Raw genomic sequence first — 26,562 nt, forward strand, 5'->3', positions numbered from 1 at the left:
CATTTTATTAACTTCATTTTCCTTTCCCCCCCTGATTACGTAGCAGCTAAATCCCCATGAGGACACATGTCTGTGGTTTAGGGTAAGCATTAGGAGAAGAGGTACCCCATGACCTTTGTTACTTCTGGATCCCGTGCTGCCTTGGCCCAGGTGTATCAGCAAGACATGCTCTTTACAACAGCAGCCCCTTGGGGGCAGATCCCAAGACCTTTTCAGGTAGTCTGTGAGGTCCAGACTGTCTTCATGGCAGTATTAAAGTGTTTCTTTTATTCTGTGTGTCATCCTTTGCACTGGGGCTTCAAAGGCAGTGGTGGTCACGCTGCTGCTATCTCAGCGTGAAGGGAGGCGGCGGCACCAACCGCCAGTCATCGCATATGTCTCCTGCCCCTCATTACCCTTGATTCGCATCTCGTACTGTCGTTCTGGGGGACGAAATGGGAAGTGTGTGTGAGGTGACTGTGTTTCATGGTGGAGAGCACCACGTCTCGGGATGTCTTCCAAGCCTCCGAGTGGAGCTGTCTGGGCAGCAGTTCTGTATGACTGTCTCCTCACTGAGGGACTTAACACATTTGGACATACTCAAACATACATGAATTTTAATTCATACTTGAAATTATTAGATTTCTCTCATCTTACATTGAGAGAAAATAGCTCAACGTCCCGATTTCGTGTCTTGCAGAAGTTACAAACTTAAAAGTATAGTTGCAGAGGTATCTCAGTTGTCTCTTCTGGCTGGAGACTTTATCTTGATTGGAGAGTACTGGGGAAAAAAGACTACTTGAAATAAATATTTAAAGGGCAGTACTCCTGTTTGTAACTCCTTTTTTTTACCCCCTGACCAATCCAAGGAGAGAAATCAGGATTCAGAGAATCAAAGCCTTCGTCTTTGCGTTGCACAGATGGATTTACTTAAGAGAGATTTAAAAACATCAAATTTGCCAGCCCCTCTCTGCAGAACTATTGGGTTCAGATTTTATTTCTATACTCAAACCTCACTGAATTTTTGCTTTGAGTTCCTGTTGGTTGGCTGTTAAATTATTTTAAAGTATGATGTTCTGTATTAGAAAAACATAAAAGCATTTGTCTCAGAAGTGTTGTACTTGATCCCGTAGTGCAACGGTTGCTAAGGGAACTATTTGCCAAGAAGAAGAAGTATTGATTAGGGTGGGGGCATAGAATTAAAAAGATTTCCTCTCAAAAAAGAAAAAGGTATATAAGACATTTGGGGTTCAGAGTCCACTGCTTCCTAACTGGACATGGTGGCCGTGCATTTTTTGAGGGGACAGTCGAGCTTAGCTATGCATCTTTCCATCGGCCTGTCGCTGCTGCCCACAGGCTCCTACTGGGAACAAAGCAGGAATCAGGAAGAAGTTGGGAAGAGCATCAACAGCCTTTTAATTCGGATTTCACAGTCAAATAAAATGGTCTTCCTAAAAAACACATGAACAGCAGCATTGACCATACCACTGATGAAATTCGTGGCTAGATATGTAGTCCTATTTTTTACATACATACATATATATAAAAAATTTTACATACATACATATATATAAAAAGCATATATATACACACATATTTGTGTGTGTGTGTGTGTGTACATGTTATAGTACCTTATGTGTAGGTAATGAATACTGAACTAAGTTCTAGGGTTAAGGGGGTTCAAAGTTAGATAAGACCCGGCTCCTAGGCACAAGGACTCTACCTAGTGGGGAAATTTGACTTACATAAAGCCAGTACCATAGGAGACTGGAGGTCTGTGCACCTGCCTGAGGGGGCATGGAAAATGGAGCTGCTAATAGTGGAGAAAACTTCCCCAAAGAGGTAACATTTGAACTGGGTCTTGATGGATGAAAAGGAGTTACCACAGGAAGAAGGGGGGAGGTGTTGTAGGCAGCTGGGTGGGGAAGTAGTTACTCAGGGTTTGTAGTGAGAATCTCAGGGTGCTTAGCGCATTAGGGTGTGTGAGGGATTGGTGAAACCTGAGTCTGTAGAAGTGCAAGCCGTTATCATGAAGAACCTTTTATTCCACTCTAAGAAAGTTCCAGCTTTTTCTTGTTGGTAAGGACCACTGAGCAGGTTTATTTTTTGAGGACAATGATTCTGATGATAGCATGGGGAAGGGAGTTAGTAGAGAGGCAAGAGGATAGTGGTAGGGAGACTAGGGTTGCAGTCCTTCAGGAGAATGAAGTCTTCAGGGAGTTCTAGTTCTCATGGAAAGAAAGGAGGTTTGCTGTGGGGAAAAAAAATCAGTATCCGCTCGATTTGGTGATGGATTAACCAAGAGTAAAAAGATTTCTTCTCTGAATATGATGGGGGAAATGAGAAATAGAAGAGACTAGTTTTCCAGTGGTTCAAATGTTACTTGATTTCTTTCAAGTTTTTAGGTTCCTTGGGGTGAACTAACTTTGAGTTACAGATTTGAATCTAAAATCACAAAAATTCTTTCATGACAGATTTCACTGAACTCGATTAGGAGAGTAGTACTAATAGCTTGTTCAACAAATAAATGTAGAGATGGGAAATCGTTTATATGTCCAATGTATTCTGTATTATAACTGAAGCCTAAATTATTAACCACTTTTCCACGTCAAGTTCTTTAATTATGTTCTTTTCTGGTTTTCCTTTCAGGATAATTTAGTAATTTCAGTGTTGTTTTGAAGGTAGGAATGTACCTTTGTGGGTTTACATGTTATTTCTAAAAACCAAATATAGGCTAAACAGGAAAACATCTTAAAACAGATTAATTGTGTTTTTGTTTAAACTTGTAAAGTCGTTTTACTAAGAGCTGAGACTTTGATCAAAAAAGTGAGCCTGGGGGTGCCTGGGTGGCTCAGTGGGTTAAGCCTCTGCCTTCGGCTCAGGTCATGATCTCAGGGTCCTGGGATCAAGCCCTGCATGGGGTGCTCTGCTCTGCAGGGAGCCTGCTTCCCTCCCCCTCTCTGCCTGCCTCTCCGCCTACTTGTGATCTCTCTCTCTCTGTCAAATAAATAAATAAAATATAAAAAAAAAAAAAAAAAAAGAAAGTGAACCTGAAATCAGAACAGAAGAGGTTTTCAAAGAATTGCTATGAAGCTCTTTATATTGTAAGTGATGTCTTTCTAAAGACCCCTTGACAAAAAAATTTATTTACTTCAGGAAGGGAGAACAGTCTTTTGCATTAAGTTAATGATGTCACCAGAAGTAAAATTTTAGCTGTAAAAAAAATTACAGCCATCTGTTTACACTGTCTTCCACGAAAACACATTCTTAGGGTAGCTTTATACCTGCCTTTGTGTGAGCAGCAGGTTTAAGGTATCTTAGATTCAAGTACTTTAAAAAAAATTCTCTCTAGATACGGTTATCAGAAACATGTTTACTATTTAACAGGTAGTACCTAGTTAAGGTACGACAAAGTGTCTATTAAAGATAATGTTAAGAGGGGGGAAATGCATAAAGTGACCCAAAGACTCATAAATAGTCGGATTGCCTGTAAGAGGTGTTTCAGCTGTGAGAAATACCATTCAGGATTGAGTTGGCCGATGGTTCTGTCGTGCTTCTTCCGTGTTTCGTTTGTCTGAGCTGGAGCCCATGAACATAATTTTGAAATCTGCTTTGTTTCTTACAGTCTACTCCTGTCATTCCATGACCAGGATAGTGATTTTGGTCCCAGCTTCAGCGTGTGACTTCCTTAGCCTCTCCCTAAGCTGTAGCCCTCAGTTTTGTTGTCCTCTCTGGCTTTGGTTTTGGGCCCAGTGGACATTAGCATCTGAGCTGAAATGCATTGGAGGACTCCTTTACCGCTGTATCCATTCTCCCTTCTTTGGTGGTGTCTGAGGTTTTATGCTGATTAGCTGTCTTGATGTATTAAATTGCCAGCTGTTTTAAACCCAAAGCTTGCCTCTACCAGATGGGCTGGAAAAAAAAAAAAAAAACAACCAACAAAAAACTGTGGGTGTTTTTGAATCATTTTGTAAGTTGACAGAAGTGTCTCCTGTAATTTTATTCAAAATAAAATCCAGGAATCCTTGTAAAATAACACATAAGAGAAGTGGTGGGTTTTGATCATACACGTTTGTATATGTGGTTATTTAATGTCTACATGTATGGCTCTGTTTCCTTTTTCTCACTTATTCGGAGGCTGGATTTCATTCATTGGTCAAATTGCAGCCAAAACCACCTTTCATAAATCGAGGTGTCAGTGTTCGGTGTTAATCTTGACATCTTCGCACATTTTTGCTTTCAGAGACAGGCCTTTGAATGAAGCTGCAAGCAATATTCTATGGTTGTTCATTGTTTTACAGACGAGAACTGGGACGATGACCAGCTGCTTGGTTTTGAACCCTGCAACGAGAACCTTGTCTCTGGATGCAATATAATCAACGGGAAATGTGAATGTGACACCATTCGCACCTGCAACAATCCCTTCGAGTTTCCCAGGAAGGATATGTGCCTTTCAGCTTTGAAGAGGATCGAAGGTAAGTACTGATTCCCAGTCGTCAGGCTTCGCGCTGTGTCGTATTGGAGCTCAAAGAGGCAGAGACACGCTTACGAGACGGGTACCTTTTATAGTCCCAAACAAGAAGCACCGGATGACTGAAGGGATGGCGTGTGTATGTGTGTGCCATGTGCGTCTGCAGGTCCTGCGGGCTGTGCATTTGGTACTGCTGTGGCTCACGAGCTGCGTCCTTTGCGCCACCTTGCTTAGGTCACCTCTGCATACGGGATGACTTCACAAGCGGTGTGCTCACGATGGGCATCTGTTGTCGCCAGCTCCGTTCCGCTTGATTTACTGTAGCAGGCGCTCCACGAGGGGAGTGCTAATGAGAAATGCAGCTCATCTGGCAAAAAAGGGTGTCTCTTCAGCAGAGATGGGAGGATTGCACAGGGATAGCTGAAGGCTTGGGTGGGTTTTGCCGTGGAGCAAAACCACTTAGGTGTGGATGGGTCGTTGGTGGTTCTCCTGTGGAATGAAGTCAGACATTACATTAAAATAACGAAATTGTGCTCCTATGGCCTATAACTTTTGTACATTCCTGCAGAAAACCTAGGCAATAGATTGGAGACATGGAAGTATGATTCCTAGCTACAATACCTGTGAGTGGCATGCCCAGAGCTTGGTACCATGGCTCAAAACCAGGATTAACAAAGGATAAGGCTCCAGACCAGCATGAAACTCTGTCCTAGCTCCATGTTCTTCATGTCGAACAAAAAGAGAGGAGCCAGACATTCTTAAGTAAACCCGTTATCTCTAGCATGATGTCATTCTAGGGTGGAGGGATTGGTAATCGGTTTGGAATAGTGAGGATATGTGAGATCTCATAAGGGCAGTATAGGAAGACTGGAGTTTTTGAATTGTATTGTTTCCAGTTCCTGTTAAATGGTAATAAAAAAAAGAGAAATTTATAGCAGCCTCTAAAATAGCTTTTCTCTTTATATTTACCAATGCTACTGAAGCATTAAAAGAGATTATAGTAGGAAACAGTAAAAGTAAAATTTAAGAACTACAGAGAGTCTTAGTTAGGTAACATTTAGTCTGGCCCTTAAATTAGAAAACTGGAAAGCTGAGCTCTCTACCACTGCTCAGTAATAAGCCCAGGACGAACCACGTAAAGTATTTTTCCTACTACATCAGGACATTGGACAACCTGTAACCTAGTTCATTCTTATCATCTTATGGCTCTTTGCTAACCCCTGTCCCTACCCCATTGCTTGTCAAAAAAGAGAAAAGAGTATTTTGCCAATTTTAGCATAAATAAACTTGCAGGGATATACGTGGAGTGGTCAAATATATATTTAAATAATTTACTTCTCATAATACTGAAAATCATATGATCTGAAATAAAATGATACAGCAGTTCAGACGATTTTTGCCACTCTTATATTTCACAAAACTGTTCCCCCACCCCCACCCCCGTAAAACGTTTCAAATGTTATCTCTGTTGCTGCCACCATCTTTGTTCAGGCTCCCTTCCAGGACCCTTAACGCCTTGCTCCCCAGCACGCCGTCTTCACCAACTGAATGGTCTGCCGTGCAGCAGGTTGTGAATCTAAGGTATCACAAGAAGTTCTGTTCAAAATTCAGTGTCTTTTCACATAAAAGTAGGACAACTGCATTTTTAAAATTAGTTATGTGTATATTTATCATCTTTACAATGTGGAGATTAACGGCATTGATTTTTAAAGTGATTCTAAGTAGATTGTGTACAAGATCCAGCACTTCCAATTTTGAGAGCATTCCCTCAGGAATAATTACTGTAGCTGAGTAAATTTCTTTACTTTTTGTTTTTTTAAACAGATTCTGTTAGATGACCTCTATATAATCCAAAAGTAGAACTGGTTGAGCTCATTTAAAGTTAATCTATCTTCTACACAGAGTACTTTGGTTTTTCAAAATAAAGCACCCTGCAATATTCAAGATCTTGTAAGAAGTCAGTATTAGGGGATTTCCTTCTCCTGAGAAACAAGTTGGAAGGAGAAAGCCCTGCCGGTAGTCGAGTGCGTATTGGCATATGAAAGAATTAGTGGTGATACAGTACTGTATACTATGGCAGTCCTTAAAAGCAATGAAGATTTAGATTGCTTCTAGGAATTTAAGGCCGGGAAAGTGTGACCTGGAATCGTAGGATAAGGTGTCCTGGAGCAGGTGGAGTCTGAACAGTTTGGGATTTGCGTGGTGATGGGTTCTGGGAAGGAGAACAATATGGACAAAAGAATGAAACTTTGAAGTAGGACTTACATGACTTCCGTAAGACACAGGGGATGGTGGTCTAAAAGCTTTTATGTTGATAGGTCAGAGGAACTAAAGATGGGGAGCAGCCTGGGACTGGAGGACAGAGTGTCTTCACATCTCAGAGGGAGCTTAGGCCTGGTCCTAGGAACTCTCAGGAACCATTGCAGGTTTATGAGCAGAGAGAATCAGAACCTGGCGAGGCCGTCGATCGATGGGCAGATGGCGGCTCTGGGGGGATGTGGGGTGGGTTAGCAGGGGAGACACTGCGGTCCAGAGGCTCCCTGGAGAGCTGTTTCAGGTACTTAGACGTGGTGCCACTGGAGACTGAACTGGGGACCAGCAGGGAGACATCAGGGAAGAGGCGCATACACACCATTTTGCTGAGAGACAGGCAGGGCTAGAAATGCACAAAGATGATTCTAGGGTTCCCCACCTGAAATAGCACAAGAATGCTAGTCCAAGTCACGGAGGTGGGGACGCTTTTGAGATGTTTGTGCTGAAGTGGAACTGGATGACGGGGTGGTTGTTTTAGGGACGTGGAGGGTCAAGAGGGGCTTTAAAAATATGAGGATATGCATGTTTGAATGATGGCAAGAATGATCTAGTAAAAAGCAAGATAGCAGTCATTGTAGGAGCCAAGTGTTGGAGAGAGGAGCAAAATTGTTTTTTTCTCAGACACGATAAACAAGGTTGTCAGCTGACACTGAGGTGGGAGAGGGGGTGTGAAATACTGAGGAGGAGGATGTGACCTAGACCTCCGAGAGAGAGACGAGTGCCTTAACCAGGAACGCAGGTTCTGCTCGCCCACCAGCATGGACAGCTCACTGCAGCCTGGAGGCACGCACCTACCCGTTGGAAGGGCCACCCCCCGACACAGTTGTTGCTTCCTCCAGCTCCAGTGCAGACGCAGTGTAGGTGGACAGGGGCATCTAAGTGGGGTTAGGACGTTTCCTGGTGTGTCTGATAGGAAGGGAAGGTCTGAGATCCAGGGTCATGCAGGAGTCTTGTCTGTGGTCGTGCGTGACCTGTGCCAGGAAGGACAGGAGCAGGAAATGAGGAAGACACAGCTCCCTGCAGCACGTCCACAATCCCATCGCATGTGCTTCCCGTGAACAAGGTTTCATTTTTTAAAGGGGGGCGGGAAGAGTGACCTGAAAGGGTAGTGAGAACAGAGGAGACACCGCCCCAGCCTCGGGTTTGTGGAGTGTGGGAAAGGAAGCCACCCCTACACGCGAGGCCTTGGGGGCCAAGGAACCAGGGGTACCTGTACTTCCGTTAAAACATGGAGGTGAGGGGAGAAGGATGCCAGAGGGGACTGTGGTGATGACCGTTAGTCCTAGAAGGCTCAGTAGAAGGACTTGGTGGGGGGGGGGGCATGGGCATGGACGATTTTGCAGAGCCCAGTGAGGATTAGAGTCCAGTAATGATGAGTGACCTCATCGTTAGGAGGTAGACTTCCTAGTTAGTAGGTTAGACTTGATTCTTGTTGTTCTCTCGTGGGAAGATAAGTAGTTTGTTCTAGATAAGCCCTCTGTTTAGGTCCATTCTTCCGGGTGGTTTCTAGTGTTCAAGTGTGCAGGGCTGGGGGTGGGGCAGGAAGAGTAGTATTCTTGCCAGAGCATAATGAGAAAGCACGTGTCTCCACTTCTGTGCTTTGAGAGTAAATTCTGAGCATGAGTTCTAAACATAACCACAGCAACATTTTAAAAAAATGTGTGGAAGTCATGGAAGGACATTTCAGTATCATATTTATAGACTGATAAAGAACACTCGCAATTTCTGGGCATTAAACAAGTTACATTGAAAAGGGAAGGAGTTGGTCCGGGATTTTACCACAAGTTTTCTTGCCTAAAATTCATGAACACATCACTGTAAGATCAGCTGGTCACAAATGTAGGGGCAGCAGGACCCTGGGTAACAGCCGACCTTGGCGCTGTGCGGAAGGGCTTGTCAGAATCCTCTGTGTTTCTCCGAAGAGCAGGAAGTCTGATAAAGGGAATGACCTGCAGGTCACCCCACCTTGATCTTAATGAAGCTCATAATTTTATGCTCCACTTTCTGTTCATTCTTGATTTGGTAAAATGTTGTGCCGAACTTCACAAGAGTTAAACTGATGGATCATCAGAGGAGGGGACGAAAGTAGCAAGAGCAGTACCAGTCCCTGCAGCGCCCGGTTCTCTGGAGGAGCCACTCCAAGCTTAATAACCATAGTCAGGGTGGCCACCAAAGATTTCCACAGTGCACTGAGTGAGGTGGACCTTCAGGTATGCATATGACTCCGTGCTGCGGTCAGTGGCTTTTACTTTCTAAAAAAAATTATTATAGTTCAGAGTGGTCAGAAGCTCAAAAAGTAGTCAGAAATATGAAACCGAGTTCAGGAAGGATGAAAAACACCCTGGAAAACATTCAGACATTCATTCATCCGACAACTATTTATTGAGTGCCTAATATGTGCTGGGCACAGATCTCCGGGATGGGGATACAGCTGCCATGGAGCTGACATTCAGAAGGAGGGGGTCACATGGAAACCCAGACATGAACAGGAAATAGTGTATAATGGGATAGATGGGAGCTCTGAAAAACGGTGATTAGGATGATATGAGAATTGCTGGGGTTAGCGAGAAAACTGCTTTTAGGTACAGAGGTCAGGGAAGTTTTCCATGAAGGGAGAGCATTTGCATTAAAATCTGAATGTAAGAGAGTATCAGATTTAGGATGCTCTCGCAGGAAAGAATTCCAGTCAGAGGGAACCACAAATGGGAAAGTTCTAAGCCAGCTTGGTGTGTTGGAGGAATAGCAAGAAAAAACAAGAAGGTCTGTGAGATTGGAGTGTTGTGGGAGAGGAAGAGGAGGTTGCGGGGTAGATCACGTGATGCCCTGTAAGTTAGACTGAATGGCTTTTATCATGAGGACATAGGAAAGCTATTTTAAAAAGCTGTTAAAGGGCTATGAACAGGGAATAGCATTACTTGCTTTGTGTGTCTTCAACAATGTGTCTGGTGAGGCAGAGACTTGTGGGAAGCCGCAGGAAGCAAGAATGGAACTGAGTGGCAGGTAGGGGTTCTTTCGGTAGTTCGGGGAAGAGGTAGTGGTGGCTCAGACTTCAGAGCCGGAGATGAAGGGATGGGTGGATTCCAGATATAATCTGGAACTAGAATTGTTGGATTACGCATTGGGGGTAAGGGAAAACGGAACCAAGGAGTACTCTTAGATGTTGGGTTTTAAGCAAAGTGGTGCCTTTTCCTAGGAGCAGGAATAGATGTAAGGAAGATTCAAGGGTTTTGTTTTAGACGAATTAAATCTGACACCCAAGTAGAGCTATTTGTCACTTAAGCTATTTTTTTTGTGTGTAATTAACCCAGTAAGTGGACTTCAAGCTCAGTGGTAGGTATACTGAGGACGACAAAGGTAGATATCCCTGAGAGGAGGTCAGCCCTTCCTTTCTTCAAGAAGGTATAACTTTGTTGAGAGATTCTAGAGAAAAATAAAAACCCAGTCCACACCGCGGAGACTGGCTGAAGGGGTACCTGTGTGGGATCCATAAAGTGTGTTCTTAAATATACTTTGTAGGCATTGCTGCATATTCATCATGTGGATTACTGGGATAGTATAGATAATGTGAAATTTACTCCTGTTTGGAGACACAATGAATATTTTGCAAAAGGAGGAAGATTAGGAGGATTAAGAAATTCCTCCTTTAGTTTAGCTAAAAAGCATTTGCGGTAACATTAAATGGTTTATAATTTGGGGCTTCACTTAATTACTTTTTCTCTACAAGATATTTTAGAGAAAAGATAATCAAAGAAACTGGGATGTGATACTTTACATCATCACCTTACATATGGAGTAGACAAAATCTCCACATTAATAAGCTGGATGAATCAAGGAAGACTTTGTGGAGGACTTGGGAATCGAGTTCAGCTGTGAGAAGTATGTTGGGTGGCTCAACAGAAAGGAGGAGAGAAAGAGAGAGAGAGAGAGAGAGAGAGAACAGCCTTGGAGCTAGAAAAGAGAGGATGGGCAGAAGAGTGTAGATTAGGAGGAAACTACAGTGGTCAAGGCAGTGGGTTTTAGTGGCTGATTGACTTTGGAGCATGAGGAAATTGAAGATGGCCAAATTTGGGGAGGAGGAGGTGATTGTCAAGCTAGAGGCTCAAGAGGGCATGGAGGACAGGCTGTTTAGCGGTGTTATTTATTAGAATGTGGACCACAAGGAGAGCAGCTTTATGGGAGGCTGGATGAGGTGGCTATTGAGTTTGTTTTGTTGTGTTTGAGGTGTCGTGGGATCAAGGGGAAAACAGGACCTAGGAGTCTGGACCTCACAGATCTGGGCTGGAGATAAGGATTGTGAGTCATCTTCCCAGCGAGAGTGTCATGCTGTTAATGAGTACGCAAGTGATGTGAGGAGTGTGAGTGTTTTTAGGAAGTTTAATGAGACAGTAGTGTGTGTGCTCCACAGACGACACACATGGCTGGCCGTGTTGGCACACTGCAAGTGCAGTGATGGCAGTGCAGGAAGTGTTCCCTCAGCACAGGGAGGGAAAGCCTAGGAACCCTTGCTGGCGGCCAAGTTAGCCTTAAACACGAGTGTCGCTGCCCCTGGGAGTGGGAGGTATAAAATGGAGTATATCATTTTAATGATCAGTTATTGGTGGATTGACTGATTTGTACTCCCTTATTCAGAAAAGCCTTTAAAGTGTTTGAGAGTACAGGAGTGGGCCTGGTCAGACCCATACCTGAGATCAAAGCCATCCAGGGTAGGACGCCAAGGCGAGTAAATAGTTGGATGGGAAAGTAAGGGAAGAGCGCGAAAGTTGTAGCCGCTTTCGGTCCAGCAGAGTCCTCTCAGTGTTGTCTGTAACCTTCTGAGGTTCCTTCTTTCACTTCGGAGCTGCTTTCTTTCTTCATTCATCTTTGTTTTCTATTCATTTATTAATTCAGAAAGTAAGTGTTGAGCACATGTCACTACATCCGAGTCTACCAGTTTGACTTTGTTTTGCATTTAACTGAGGGGCCGTATTCTAAATGACCCTAAAGGTGCAGATAGAAAGGTGTAAACAGAATCACATTTTAGATAGGCTATGGGAACTTGCTCTTAATTTTTTTTTTTAAAGATTTTATTTATTTGTCAGAGAGAGTGAGCACGGGCAGACAGATGGCAGGCAGAGGCAGAGGGAGAAGCAGGCTCCCTGCCGAGCAAGGAGCCCGATGTGGGACTCGATCCCAGGACGCTGGGATCATGACCTGAGCCGAAGGCAGCTGCTTAACCAACTGAGCCACCCAGGCGTCCCTGCTCTTAATTTTTTCAAAGATATTTTATAAATGTCTTAAATTATATCTTTAAGCATTTATCTGTTCTGTAAACTTATGTTGCATGGACTGTATATATTTAGGCAAAAATTAAAGGTTAGAAAAAAAGATGAGAGAGGGATGCCTGGGTGGCTCAGTCTGTTAAGCATCTGCCTTCGGCTCAGGTCATGATCCCAGGGTCCTGGGGTCAAGGCCTCGTCAGGCTCCCTGCACAGAAGGGAACCTGCTTCTCCCCGCTCTCTGCCTGCTGCTCCCGCTGCTTGTGCTTTCTCTCTCTCTGTCAAGTAAGTAAATTAAAAAATCTTAAAAAAAAGAAAAAAGAGGAGAGAATTTATGTAGCTAGTTAGATACTTGTATTTTTTTCTCTTCTGCTTAAAACAAGAGGAACATTTATATTATATGGCTGTATGTTCTGATGCTAAACTAATTTCGATACAGACAAATGACTTCTGTTTTACAGAATTTTTCCTCTCAGTTTTTAAAAACCTAAATAACAGTTGCTTCAGAACCTCAATTTTATTAATTATTCTGTGATCTAAATTTACTCTTTTAGTCGTACCTGAGGAAATGTTAATATTATGTGAGCTTATTATTCCATTTTTAGCGTTTTACGTTTCCCTTATTTTTTTTTTTTTTCACACAAGTGTAAGTGCTACATTTTATTCTTACCGTTTTCTCAATCTAGCCCACGGTACAACCTGTGCTGTGTGTGGCCTCATCAGAGAGAGTGCCTTGTGATGCCATCTGTAATATTTGTTAGTAGACAAAAATTTAATTAGTATGTAGAAAGAAATCAGATACTGAATCCTTTTATCCACAGAACTTTTTTTCTCAAACGTTTTGTGCTGTAGGGAATCACACACACACACACACACACACACACACACTCACAACACTCAAGGAAATGTGATCAAATGGAGATGGGCATGTTATTAAACATTCGTCTGTCTTTGAGATAGTGCAACAGAATTCCCTCCTGACCCTCTGGGCACTGGCACTGTGTGGGATGGAGACACTGTCCGCCGTAGCAGGACGTCTGCTACCATCCCGTTATAAGTACAAAGATGACTGAGGCACCCGGCTCTGCCCTGACCCATGTTCCCACGTGGGGCTCGCAGGCCATGGGGAGGTCCGGGCACCAGGTGCACAGGGAGTTCCCTAGGTTCCTTAGACTTGAGAGGGCTTAGTGGACACACTGAGGTTTTGATTTACAGGGACTGGACTAGTCTGCATTTCCTGGGAGCCCCCAGGAGAGGCTGCACTGCTAGTTCTTCCCTGCACTGAGCAGCAGTCCTGGAAGGTTGATGTGAATCTACATCCCCCGGAAAGAACATCTTATCTTTAAGTGATCGTTGGACTTACTCTTGATTTCTACTACTTTCATCGTTATAGAGCATCTGTCATAAAGCCTGTCTTTCAAACATTAATACATAGCAATGGTTTTATCATATAATTTTTAAAACTTTTTTCCAAGTAAATATTAAAAGAAATTAAAACCCAGTAGAAGTATTTCATCGTCCACACGTAGGATCACACGATGAAGAGCTAAACAAATCCCAAGACTTGGATGCTGAGGAAATAGCTTTTAGTAGAGGTGATTCTTTCTAGAAATTCACCTATTTGGTCTTTGGTCTGTGGATTTTTTAATTATATCGGTCTACATGGTATTAAATGTCATTATCCCCAAATCTTTCCTACTACATAATATTGATTGTAGTAAAAATGATCCAGTGTAATCATTAATTCACAGGATCTGGGGCACTGAAAGTCAATTCATATGTTTCCCCAAAATATGACTTCTGTAGACTGTAAGATTATGATAGAGCAGAGTGAAATATATTAAGTCCTTACAGTTTGGTGGAAGGGAGGATAGAAATGGGGTGAGTGTAGAACATTTTAGGGAAAGAACCTTTGGGAAGTACTTGGCCTTTATATAATCCTTGATAATGGAATATATGTACTTATTCCATTACTTACTTACTACTGAAGTGATAACAGTCAACAAGAAGCTGACCTGTCAGGCTCTGACTCTTCTTTCTCTGGAAGCCAAGCACGCTGCATTGCAGGGGCTGGGCCTGCCCTACTCCAGGACTTCCACCAATTCATAATTTCTAAGTTAGTCACGTGCTTCATTAAAATTACACATTGCAGATTGTTTTTCTTAGGGTAGGTTTTTCAAGGTATTCAGTTTACAGTACTTGTCAGGTATGGAGACACATGACCAAGGAGAAAAAAACCACTTAACCGTACCTTCCAGGTGGCTGAGGGTCCTCATTACCATCAAGGTCCCCAATTTTGGTTTTCCCCTTAGCAGTCCAAGTGTCCTTAAAGATGCATGCTTACTGAAGACAGTAAGGCTTTCATGCAACATTAAACTTCCATTGCTGTCTGTCCCCCTCTCTTTGTTAAAACCATCAGAAATCAGTAATATGATCTACCTTTTCTTTTTTGGAGCAAATATTTAAAGTGACTTTAAAATCTAAATATATGTATTTCATTTTAGATTCCAGCCATGCCATAGGGAAGGAAAGCATAGACACCATTATTTATTTTCCTAAGTAGTAGACTTTTCTTATGTAGGTTGACAACTAAATCAGTATTTTAGAATTTTATACTATAGTTACAAATTGTTGTTTTGATGTCTTGATAACTGGTACAGGGGAAGAAAAGGGCTACCAAAAGACGGAAACCAGTTTCAAATATCTGGGAAATCAAAACAGGAAACTCAAGGAACTTGGCATGAGACCAGTTGGAGAGGAACAGTTGCTTAAAGAATTATACCTGCATTTTAACTGTTGGAGGTCATACAGTGACCTTTTGGTTGTTGTGATTTCTTGTGCCTAGCCAAAAAAATAAATAAATAAAAACCACACACACACACACACACAAACAAAAAAACCTGTTATGATGAAATTCTTTATATCCTAGTGCTTAGGTGGGGAGTGTGTGTGTGTGTCTGTGTTTGTGCAGAAGCGTGTTTTATTCAGCCTCATTAGGGTTCCAGGAAATGGTGTAAAGAAACCTTCAGTCTGACCCTTAGAATGATGTTTTCTATGCAGTTAAATGTAAATAGCCAATAATGTTCTGTACCTCCTATTAATGGCTCCTCCCCTTCTTTGCTTTAACTCATTCTCTGTGCTCTCAAGCTGTCTCTTCTGTCCAGATTATGTAGAGCCCAGATGTCTGTCTGTCCCCTTCCCGTCTATACCTGCTCCCGCGTTGGTACAAGAGCTCCAGAAGTTGTAGGGGAACAATTTTTGCTACAAGTGTATGCTTGTTTCAAGATTAAATACCATGCACTTAGTTTATATTTTTTAAAACACACTTAGTATTAAAGGGACAAAAAAAGAACCTGATGCTTTCATTTAGAGAAACAGTATTCTTTAGGGGCCAAGCTTTTCTAATTCCATCTACCAGAAACGCTTAAGAAACGTTGGTCTGAGGCTTGCCTTTAGCAGGTGAACGTTTCAGCTTCTGGGTAACCCTGAGCAGGCCCTTGCATATTTGTGGTTTCTGACTTGGCTGTAGGTGACCTTTCAGTTATTCCCAGGGCTTGGCGTGTGCTCTGTTGTGAAGAGCTGCTGAGTTGCTGCATTGCCCAGCTGTGTCCTGCTAAATCCCGGCCCCCACAAGGGTTTTTCCTGATTGGAATCCTGGCCTTCTGGGCTGCTACAGGGGGAGCCTGACCACTCCCCATAGAAGAGCTGGAGTTGTACCTTCTGTGTCCTCCTGCTGCAGGCCCAGGTGTCCCCATCAACCGCCCAGAGATTGTGGGCCTTCAGGAATTGTCATTCCCAAACTCAGGCTATTAAAATCTCATTAGTTAGTGTTATTAGTATTCTAAAACCATAATCTAGGATCTTGGACAACCCTGGCAAAGCTGATGGTTTTAATTTGCAGTCCATCAAAAAGTGATCATTTCAGATGTCCTTATAACTGTATCAATATAGGTAAGGATTCTCTGGTAGAAACTGTGATTTTTAACCTTTTTCCAGCCTTGCCAGTATTACGTAGTTACTACTACCATGAGTAAGAGATCCTCTTAAAACAAAACAAAACAAACCTTTTTTGAATAAAGAGGGTTTTAATTTTTAAAACAGCAGAGAAATTTATTAATGTAAGGAGACAGGGCTGAATGCATGCAGTCACACAGAAAGATAGACTTTGAGTCAAAGCTACAGTTTCTTCCGCTTCTTAGTGAAGGTTAACGGAGCCAACCTAAGTGAAAATGGTGAAAATTGCCAATTTGTCTTTTTCCCTCTATGGCTGCCCCATTCTTTTCTTGCAGTTTTTTTTTCCCCACCTCAGAAGCCTGCCATTCTCTTTCTCTCTTTATTGCCAGCTCCTGTAATCTAGGCAAAATGTTGAATTATTTACTCTCATTGATTAATTACACTCTAGAATGCTACCTCAGCCAGAGCTTGCATTTTAATCCTTTCTAATTGTGAAATACCTATGAAAGGGGGCACCTGGGTGGCTCAGTGGGTTAAAGCCTCTGCCTTCAGCTCAGGTCATGGTCCCAGGGTCCTGGGATCGAGCCCCACATCGGGCTCTCTGCTCAGCAGGGGAGTCTGCTTCCCTTCCTCTCTCTCTCTCTCTCTGTCTGCTTCTCTCCCTACTTGTGATCTCTGTCAGATACATAAATAAAATCTTAAAAAAAAAAAAAAATGTCTATGAAAGGCCTTCACTCCAGACATAGGAAAGCTCTTCAGGATGGAACAGGGATCCCGGAAGTCAGCCCTGCCCCTTCCCGAGAGCATGTCCCCACACCTGGGGAGCGTGGGCCTGGGGCCAGCCCAGCTGCATGGCTGCATTTGAAGTGATGTGGAAAGGATCGTGCCCTGAGAAGATGGCTGTAATAACTCCGTGGCCCTTCCCAGTCTGAATGTGGTTGTGCACGGGAGACCTAGAAGATCCTGGGAAACAAATAAATCAAAGCTCACATTAATTCAGTTAAAAGCTATTTTATGATTCATAGGCATATTATGTTTACTCCTAGAACTGGAGTAAACTCCTAGAACTCCTAGAACTTCTGTCTTCTTTGTGAAATATATAACTTTCTCAAGAAAAGTATTTAAGAGCACTAAAGTTCAATATTGGAGCTTTTTAAAGAAATATTCTAATAAAAATAAGATGACTCATTCCCTAGTTTAAACCAACCACTAAGCATGCTGTTCTGAGCATTTGGGTGATTTTGAAACCTGTGAGGCCATTCTTTTACTGGTACGTGCTCTCAGTTAATAATGGATTCACATTGGTTGTTGATCCATTTGAAGCTGGGGCCATACTCTTACTGTGGGCCTTCCTGCTTCTGACTTCCTGCTCCTGTTGCTGATGTTTTTGCATTGGGAGGAAGTAACAGCTAGAAGCAGTGCCTGTAAAGCTGGAAGAGGGAAGGAATTGACACGTGATGAATTAATATTTGCATGAATTTGTAGGAGACTGGAATGTCCCTTTAAAACGTAGATGTGTTTTTTGTTCCTGGCTGACAACTTCCCAGTTTTCCAACACTTCATTATTCTTCTGTCGCTGGAATTTTTTTTTTTTTTTTTTTTAATTTCCCGAAAAGCAAGTAAAGTGCTTTCTCCTTATCAGTAGCCTTTCTTTTCCTGTTCCACTAACAAAAGAACAATACAAGAATTTAATGCTGTTAAAAAATTGATGCTTCTTCTTAATATATCCATATGTTTGTAGATAAAAATCCAAGCTTTATAGACTGAGAGAAAAGCTATGCGTCAATAAAATGAACTCATTTTATCATGTTCTTCTCAAGTTTATGTGGTTTCTTTCTTTTACCCGGTTTGGAAAATGAAAAAAAAAAAATTTTTTTTTTTCTCTTCAAAATCTGTTCCCATGTTCTGGCGTTGAGAGTAAAGATCCTGGAAATTAGAAAGATAGGTAAGACCACTGCTTGTCCCCTTAACAGAAGGGAGGGGAGATATATCTAGAATACTTTCTGACCTTGTTTATCTATGTATATTATATAAAAGCATTATTTACTATTCCTGTTTCTTTGGCAAAAAAAAGTCCAATCTGCCTCATGGAGCTCTTTGTAAATATCAGGTGTTGTTTTTGCAAGGTGAAGGGATGCCTGTGTTTCAGTGTTTTGGTGCAGTTTGAGCTCATAGCAGAGGTGCATTTAGAGGGGCTTCTGCCAGTATCCTTGAAACTAGGTTTAGCCAGATGGTGACCTGTCCCATGGTGGTCTTGGTACGGCCTCAGGGCACCTTGCTTGCTTACTCTCTAAGTCATGAAACAAAGTCTAATGGTCTCAGTTGTGCCTGACCCAGATCTGGGCAATTAGCGAGGTTTTTACACTCTCTAACTACCTTGCCTGTAGCATTTAAAGTGATATTTATCTCTGCGGTAGTAAAGAGAAGATACTATATTACTGCATTTATATGTTCTCGGTGCCTTTTGGCATTCTCATTGCAAATCACAGTGGAACCTTCTTGAGTGCTTTCTGACCGAGAGCCAATTTGTTTCTGTTCTGCCAGAAATTATTCAAAGGAAATTAGGCCGTGGTGTCACACCTCAGTGCGACATGGAACTTCCCAAAAATGTTACCTATGTGTTTTTTCATGCCTCCTGGCCTGGCTTCCTGTCTACTTAAATTCAGAGCTTATCATAATGGCTTCCTTGGGGGTCCTTTGGGTATTTCAGTAACTAAGTAAACATTCAATCTGGAAAGTGTATCCCATGTGGGTCTCTTAATCATGTGTGCCCATGAGTGTTAGGAAATATGTTTTTTGTTGTTGTTTTTCTGTTAAAAAAAAAAAAAAATCCTGCCAAGTGCATTTCTGTATTTTCTGTACCAGAAGTACCTTGTATACATACATGTTTCATGTACATGTATGGTTTTGTAGCCAGATGTATATAAACACATAGATGTTGACATAATGTTAAAACATGGAAAGAAGTGCAACCATAGGATAATTTTTATCCTACCTGATATGTGTATGTCTGTATTTACCTAGAAGTTATTAAATACGACAGTGCTGACAGTAGTGTTAACATTCTGTGATTAAGAGTTTCCTGGAAATTTTTCTCTTCTTGGATGGTAGACGTTAATCCTGGAATGTAACCCCCGGCTATATGTTCCGACAGTGCTTTGTAAGAACTGGTGTAATATTATGAACTCTGTGAATAGCTTATGGAAGATAAGGCAAGAGTCTTCAAATAAATATTATTCCAACTTCTTCCAGTTTCATTTCCCTTATCACCATAACAACCACACCCAACTTTGCTATTAAATTGTGTTGTCTATCTGCTTCCCACACGCTGGTAAAGCTGAGCCTGTTGAGTAGCAAGGGAAATATGAGAGATAAAGTTAAAAACTGTCTTCCTTTTGTTGACATTTCTAGAGCAACAAGTCAGAAAGCTTTTCTTCCTCTGTGTAGACAAGAGCTGCTACGGGTCACGATTAGACGGTATGTCCTTTAGTAACCATGATGACTCCCAATAGAATTATTTAAAACATTCCAGTAAATAACCCAGAATTCTGATAAACAGAAACGGAATGGTTGTTAACTTGTTATGAACTGCATTTCAATTTTCTATATATGGAGAAGGAGAATACAGGGGAAGAAGGTTAGAATCAATGTAGGATAAAGCTGCCCAATTTCTGGACCGGCCTAAGGGAAATGGTGTTTTTGTTTTTTTGTTGGTTTTTTTGTTTGTTTGTTTGTTTTTTTAGGAGTCGCCATATTTGGCCATTCAGAGCTCTGCAGTTGAGTTCTTTGCTGTGTATTACTACTCTCAGTTGATGTTAGATATTTAGAATATCTTAGTTGTATCACTCATCAATTCAAAGGGATTTTTAATTAAAGCACATACTAACTTGATGCTTTATGATTTCATGTCATCTGCTCTTTAGTCATATTAACCTTTCCATCAAGAGTTTTGCCATCGCTTCAAAAAATTCCTTTGTGATAGGAGTCATGCCACCCAATGCAGTGGCCCATTTGACAGACATTTTCTGAACATAATGTAACATGAATGCTTTTGCTATATGTCCCATGGGCTGAAGTACTGTTTTCTATTACCAGAAAACATGTTTGAGGTCTTTATAAATCTTATGTCAAGTACCTCCTGGAAGAGAAGCGAAATGAAATGATTATATCTCACACTATTTACTGTTATCTGTAGCATCAAAAATAAATGAATGTCCTCAGAAAAAAATAGTTCTAAAATGACAACCCAGACATATGGAGGGATTGGGGGATGGTATATGTGCGGTGGGCTTAAAGTGACTTTATTTTCTTACCGGCTTTGTGGAAGGAATCAGACTGTCAGGGAAATGAACCAATCTGTAGTAATATAAAGCACTAGAAATTTAAATCAGTCCTGTTTGAAAGCGATACTGTGATTTTCCTTGAATGCTGCTGAATAAATGTGTACAAAATGTCAGCTAAATATATGTCTCTGTGGCTTGCGTAAACCAGGAGGGGCCACAAAATAACCACTCCAGGCTTTCGGATACTTAATCCCTTTAATGTTCTGTTGACCTTCAGTTAAAGGACATAGTCACAAAACAGAGGAAATGCCTTAAATTCTAGCATCTGGGTTTGTTTCTTTATACTTTTTTGGCATGGTTGCAACAGTAGGGCTTTTCTTTCCTTTAATTTTTTTCGCAGCACAGTCAACACAGTCTTCTCACATAAGGGAAAGGGACAGTCCTGAGGCCAAGAGCAATAGATCTCTGCCCTGTGCTCCAAGGCAGGGCCTCCCTGAATGGCTTGCTGTTTCAGAGGAAGCCTCGACCCAGAATGAGAACAGTCGCACACAAGTACAGATGTCACACAGCATCACACGTACAGATCCATGCAATCACAACGTCATGCTCTCGGGGCCCTGTTGTTTTGACCTTCTCAGGTCTTTAGCACTGTATCCATATTATATCATCTGTATGTGGTTTGGGATCTTTACCTGGTTTTTCAGCTGCTTGAAGGTGTTTGTTCAAGAGCGTCTTCTGTAGCTGAGCCGAGAACCTAGTTTAACTGAAGTGCTCTGAAGTGTACACCCGTATTTCGACAGCGTGCTTGCTTTCCGCTCCATTGCGGCCCCCATTGTCAGTTACCACCAGTGAGAGCTCCCTGAAAACTTCGGGGAATGGAGCATTGGCTTCTGCCATCCCGTTAACTTAAATACTCCTATCATAATAGTAAGCGGGAGACATTCTCACATTTCTGTGTTCTCAGCTTTACATCCGATAAGCTTTTCCTGAGATTTTGAATAATACAAAACAGCTTCCCCCAGGTGTCCTTCTCTTGCAGGAGTTGAGTTTGGTAGCCTGTGCCTCTCTTGCTGCTAGTTCCTTTAGCCACTCCGTGTTGCAGACCCCAGGCTTTGGTGTCACCAGTGCCCGTGGGTCATTTGTGGGGTTCTGACACAAAAAAGGATACATCCATACTGTTACGCACAGACATTAACAGACTTAAAAGTGGCCTTAAAAGTAGTTCCCAAAAGCCATCAGACTCCCAAAACTGTGTTTTATCCAAAGTTTATGGATGGAATGTGTTTATCCTATAAAATCGTGTTGAAGGGGATAATCCGCTTAGCAAATGCCTATGTAGTTTCCCCTAATTCCTGCATTCACTCACTCACTCACTCATTCATTCATTCATTTAACAGATACTTATTGAGAACCTGCTCCGTGTCAGACATGGTTCTATGTACAGAGTGAACAAGACAGGTCCCAGTCCCCTTGAGCGTCCAGTCTTATGGGGAAAATAAATAAAAGCCATAAATGAAAGTGTTATCTACAGGCAGGTGGATAACAACAATAACAAGACCAAGGTAGGATGGTTTGAGAAAGTCTGTCTCTGAAGAGATAATGTTTAAGTTGGACTGAAAGTTATGAGGGAGTGAGCTGTACAAGGAGCCTGTGGAGGGACATTCTAGGCAGAGCGAAGCGGGTATTCAGCAACCTGGCCTGGGAAGGAGCTTTGTGAACTGGAGGGCTCAGGATCTTAGGGGGTTGTGGGTAGCGAGTAAGGGTGAGGAGAGCCACCTGAGGGGACATTGGAGAGGCAGGGTGGGTTGAAATCAAATAGACTATAAAGCCAGGGGTTTGGATTTTATTCTAAGTATAATCAGAAGCCATTGGAAGGTTTTTAAACTTCAGACAGAGATGATAGGATGCCGTTTTTAAGAAGATCTGCTTGGGCTGCTCTGTGGAGAAGGTCTTACAGGAGGAGGCTGGAGTGGAGCCAGGGGACTGGTTAGGGCACTGAAGAGGGAGAGCCAGGAGGGTGATCCTGCAGCCAGAGCAGGGGGTCTGCCCAGAGGAGTTGGAGAGAAGGGAGAGGACTCAGTATATCTTTTGGAGGTATAGTTACAAAGTTTCAACTTGATTAAGTTTGGGGGCCAGTTGTGGGTTCCTCATGGGACCCTGGGCTTCTGCCTTGAACAGCTGGTATCATTTCCTGAGATGGGGAAGACTGAGAAAAGCTGGGTGAAATCAAAGTTAGCCTTCAAAATGCATCAGAGTGTACCGGGGGATAGAGGTGATTTCGAGTTCTTCTCTTTATATAGTGATGACATTTGGAAATTAAGTCGTTAAAGTCTTACACCCTCTGGAAGGCATGAGCAAAATTCCAAAGATTCCAACTTGGTGGCTCTTGGTGGCCATTACTCAGTTTAGTCTTCCATTGACTGGTTTATCTAATCCTTTATCTCTTCCATTTGAGGCTGGGTTTCTCCCTCTGAGTTTGGTAAATGCTTCTGTTTCTTCTTTCCCAGGGATGTCAACAAAACCCACATCCCAAAATCTGCTTAGCTTCCTTTTAAAATTGTTCAGATTCTTTTTTTTTTTTTTTTTTTTAGTTTATGATCACACGTGTTTCCTCCCTTGGGCATGATCATTCACACCCCAGAATCCCAGACCCGTGGAGGAAATTGAGAGTACGCATGTCCCTCCTCAGGTGCACCCTTGAGCTTATGAGGAAACCCCATTTGTTTAAATCCTTCTCCCAAAGACCTCTGCGTGGGTGTGATGGGAGCGCTGTGGATGCGTACTTAACACCATGTTTTACTCTCCTGCGTGCTTGCCTGTTTCCCCGGAAGACAAACATGGGGCTTGGCACCTTCATGGTGATAAATATCTCATGATTGAAAAAATGATGGGTTAAGAATCAGTGATAAGAGATCACTCATGAAATACAAAGAAAAATTGGGCTTTAACTTGTAGCCCTTGAGGATCCATTGGAGGCTTGTAATCAGAGGGGTTCAGATTAGAAGGTAATAAGGAGATGCTCTGAATACATTGGTCCTCAGAAAGTATCCTTAAGTACAAAACACATTCAGAATTTGGAAGTACTTCAGGTCATGATGATGAATGTTAATTATCATTTACCTGATAAGGAGAGAAGTATGTCATTTATTGGAGATTTCTAGGTGATAGAACCAAGACAGGAACTCATACTGTAATACTCTCTATTTGTCCTCTGAAAGGAAGAGACATACTAAATTTAGTATTTTTTGACCTGTCTTTGATTTTATGTGGGCCTAATTTCATTCAAGCTTACCCTTTTGTCTCTGGTCATATTTCATTTCAGTATTATTGCTGCCCATTTTTCCAGAAACAAAGACAGATCATAGTTGCCGTATGCAGTTGGAGGAAACCCTGGCACAGATCCTCCAGAAACCAGAGAGAGAAATTATTAGCAATATCCAGACCAGTAGCTGACTGGCTCAGATCCTCCCTCCCATGACCATTCCTGATTAATGGGAGAATCTGTTCTGCAGTTGGAAAGCTGCTTTCCCGAGCCCAGTCTGTCCTGGCTTCAGCACATGGCCAGCTGCACAGCGGAAGCCCCGGCCAGGGCTTCGTCTCTGAGTCCACCCTCCGCAGGTCAGATGCGGTGGTCAGAGAGCTCGGAGGTAGGAAGGGCATCCAGGTGGATGTAGGCGTTTCAGCCGAGAGCACAGACATGGCACCCTTCAGCCAGAAGCCCTCCACTCACCCCGGACACCGCGTCCCCTTCAGAAGTCCATGGTTCTCCTCTAACGATGTTGCAGTTCTTCCTTCATTCTTGTTCTTGATTTCTGTCCAGGCCACTTAGCTCCTGTGTCTGTCGTGATTAATTTGCCCTGGAACTTTGCCTGACGTTCTTCTCTTCCCCCTTCCTCTCACTCTCCTGTCATCTCTTCCTCCACACCTCTCCTGAGTTCGGTGTGCCTTCCGTCATCCCACCCCTGTGTTCCCCCCTTTACTCTGAAATCGCCTCGTATGTCAGCCCGTTTCCAGCAGTATTAACACACCTCTTTTTTTTTTTTTTTCCTTTTTTAGCCAATCTAAAGTATTTACCAGTTTAACAAACTCCTCTCGCTTTATGGAAGCATTATAGCCTGAAATAAAAATCCTGTTGCAGCTGACCATATAGTTAATTTACCTTTCTCTCTCATTTTCCTTATTCTGGACTCCGTCTGTTTTATTTCAGGGGCTTGTTATCTAAGTAGAGTTTGGAATCCTTGTAGGGTCTTCAGAGGTAGAGCGCTTATCTTCACTCTGTCTATAATACCTTAAAAACAGTAATAGGAAGATGCAGAAAAAAATGTGTTAACAGTTCAACTCTTACCTAAGGAGATTGTAGTGTAATAAACATTCACATATACAACAATGAATAATGTATAGTCCTAGCTCAGGATATTTCCAGTTTTCTTGGGGAGCTAGGCATGAAAACAATTTACTAAAATAGAAAGTAGGACGAAATAAGTACTTCTATAATTTAGAGGTACAAGAAGTCTGTAAGAGTGCTGGGAGAGAAATGATATTCTGACTGGGAAAAATCAGGAATAATGTTCCTTCCCAGTGAAGGTGGCATTTTATTTAAGCTTTGAAGGTTGGACATGTTAGGGACTTGAGCGTGTTTATAAACAGAAGGGAAAGAACTAGCAGAGAGCAAGAAGTTCAGGGCACAATATAAGCATGCAAGGCCCCAGATAGCACCACAGACTTTCCTTTGGGACCTAACTTCGAGACTTTTCATGGGTCAGCTCTTCTGCCATGTCTGGCCTTCCTTTACCACACAGCACAGAGATGTTGTGAAGCTGTTCCACCAGAGAATCCTCCCCAGAGATGAGGGAACGTTGCCTACATTCACTAGGAAACCACGTCTACAACTCCCCACAACTGTATTGGTAGAATTCAGTGGACTGCGGACTGTCTTGATTGGAAGTTTTGTTTCTTTTGGACTCCCATTTCTGCTGTGACCTCGAAGAAGTCATTCAGTCTCTCCAAGCCTTCCTTGCCTTATCTGTTCAAACAAGATGGCAACCCCGGACCGTGTCCTAGGCCACTGTGCTGCACTGTTTGAAGGTGGAGTCACATCCAGGCTCTGTCCTTTCTAGCTCCTCTCCTTCCCACACTTCCTTTCCTCTCTCCTGCTCTAGTTCTTAACCTGACTTCTCCTGATGCTGCCCCTGCAGTATATACAAGTGGATATTGCTGTTGCAACACTGACAGAGTCAAAGAAATTTTCTTACAATTCAGTGAAAAATTGAGTGGTTTATAGGCTTTCATGTCCCAGAAGAAAGGATCCTCAAGTTTAAAACTAAGGTTCTGGTCATCCATACATTTGTTAACTGGATTTCATGGTTACTTTGTCGAGGGAGGACCTCCTCTGCAAGACTAAAAGGCATATATGCTTTGTGGGTTTCATTAATGGCTTTGTCCTGATTTGCATTTCGTCTCTCTTCGAAAAATTGAGTTTGATGTCGGGATGAGCACATGGTTCTTGAAGTACTTATGTTAATATTACAGTCTCCTATTTGCATTATTAATAAGAGTAGATTTTATTGCCGCTTGACATGGATTCACTGGCATCCCAGAATAGATAGTTTTGATACTGGTTAAGGCTGCACCCAGGCCATTTGCATTCCACATTCTTTGTAATGTGCCAAGTGCTTGCTGCACATACCTTATTTATCATGTGGAAGAGACGGAATGCTCTGATTTTCAGGAGGTCTTTGCCAGGGGAGCCAGCTTTTCTGACATTGCTTTCCGTAGTCCTGAAGCTCATGTTAGAATCTGAGCATACAGTTTCATTTTCCTTTCTTTGGAGCCAGTCCTTGAAAGATGAGACATGCATGAGGAAATAAATCGAAGAAGGACTTTTGGCCATATTCTGACAGGGGTGCTCGGGCAGCACATCTGAGATGCCTGGAATGCAGTCCTGTACAGTGGTCCTATTCATTGTGAGACCGAGAGATGATGGCAGCTCATAAATAATCTTAATTTATACCAAAGTGGCGGTCTTAGAGCCCAGTGAGGTGATTGATCTCTTTGTTCCCCTGACCTACAACATTAAAATCCCGTTTGGTTCTCTGCTTATTTTAAAAAACTTCACTTAACTTCTGACTCTTATTTCCTCTTAGTCTTACTGTTTCCTATCTTTGTGTTTGCTTGAGGCTTAACTCACCCTCAGCCTTACTGTGTCTCCGGCTTCCTGTCCTCTTTCTTCTCCTGCTTGTCTTGTAGATCATCCCTGCTCAAAAGGTTCTCTTGCCCATCAGCAAACTACGCTAGTTTAATTCATTTG

The 26,562-nt window shown here is 42.4% G+C and overlaps 1 protein-coding gene across 6 annotated transcripts in view; it reads left to right on the top strand.

Moving 5' to 3' along the window:
* The window catches only part of CRIM1 (cysteine rich transmembrane BMP regulator 1), a 189,020-nt gene that overhangs the window by 35,036 nt on the left and 127,422 nt on the right, over positions 1-26,562 (top strand). For 5 of the 6 annotated variants that reach the window (XM_059188639.1, XM_059188637.1, XM_059188638.1 and 2 more), the window contains exon 2: positions 4,281-4,454. The exons of the other annotated variant lie outside the window; for it this stretch is intronic. In XM_059188639.1, coding sequence (XP_059044622.1) covers positions 4,281-4,454 — 174 coding nt within the window. The remainder of the gene's footprint in view (positions 1-4,280; positions 4,455-26,562) is intronic. 6 annotated transcript variants of the gene reach the window in all.

The sequence above is a fragment of the Mustela lutreola genome, chromosome 9, assembly GCF_030435805.1.
Source record: "Mustela lutreola isolate mMusLut2 chromosome 9, mMusLut2.pri, whole genome shotgun sequence".
Taxonomy (NCBI): domain Eukaryota; kingdom Metazoa; phylum Chordata; class Mammalia; order Carnivora; family Mustelidae; genus Mustela; species Mustela lutreola.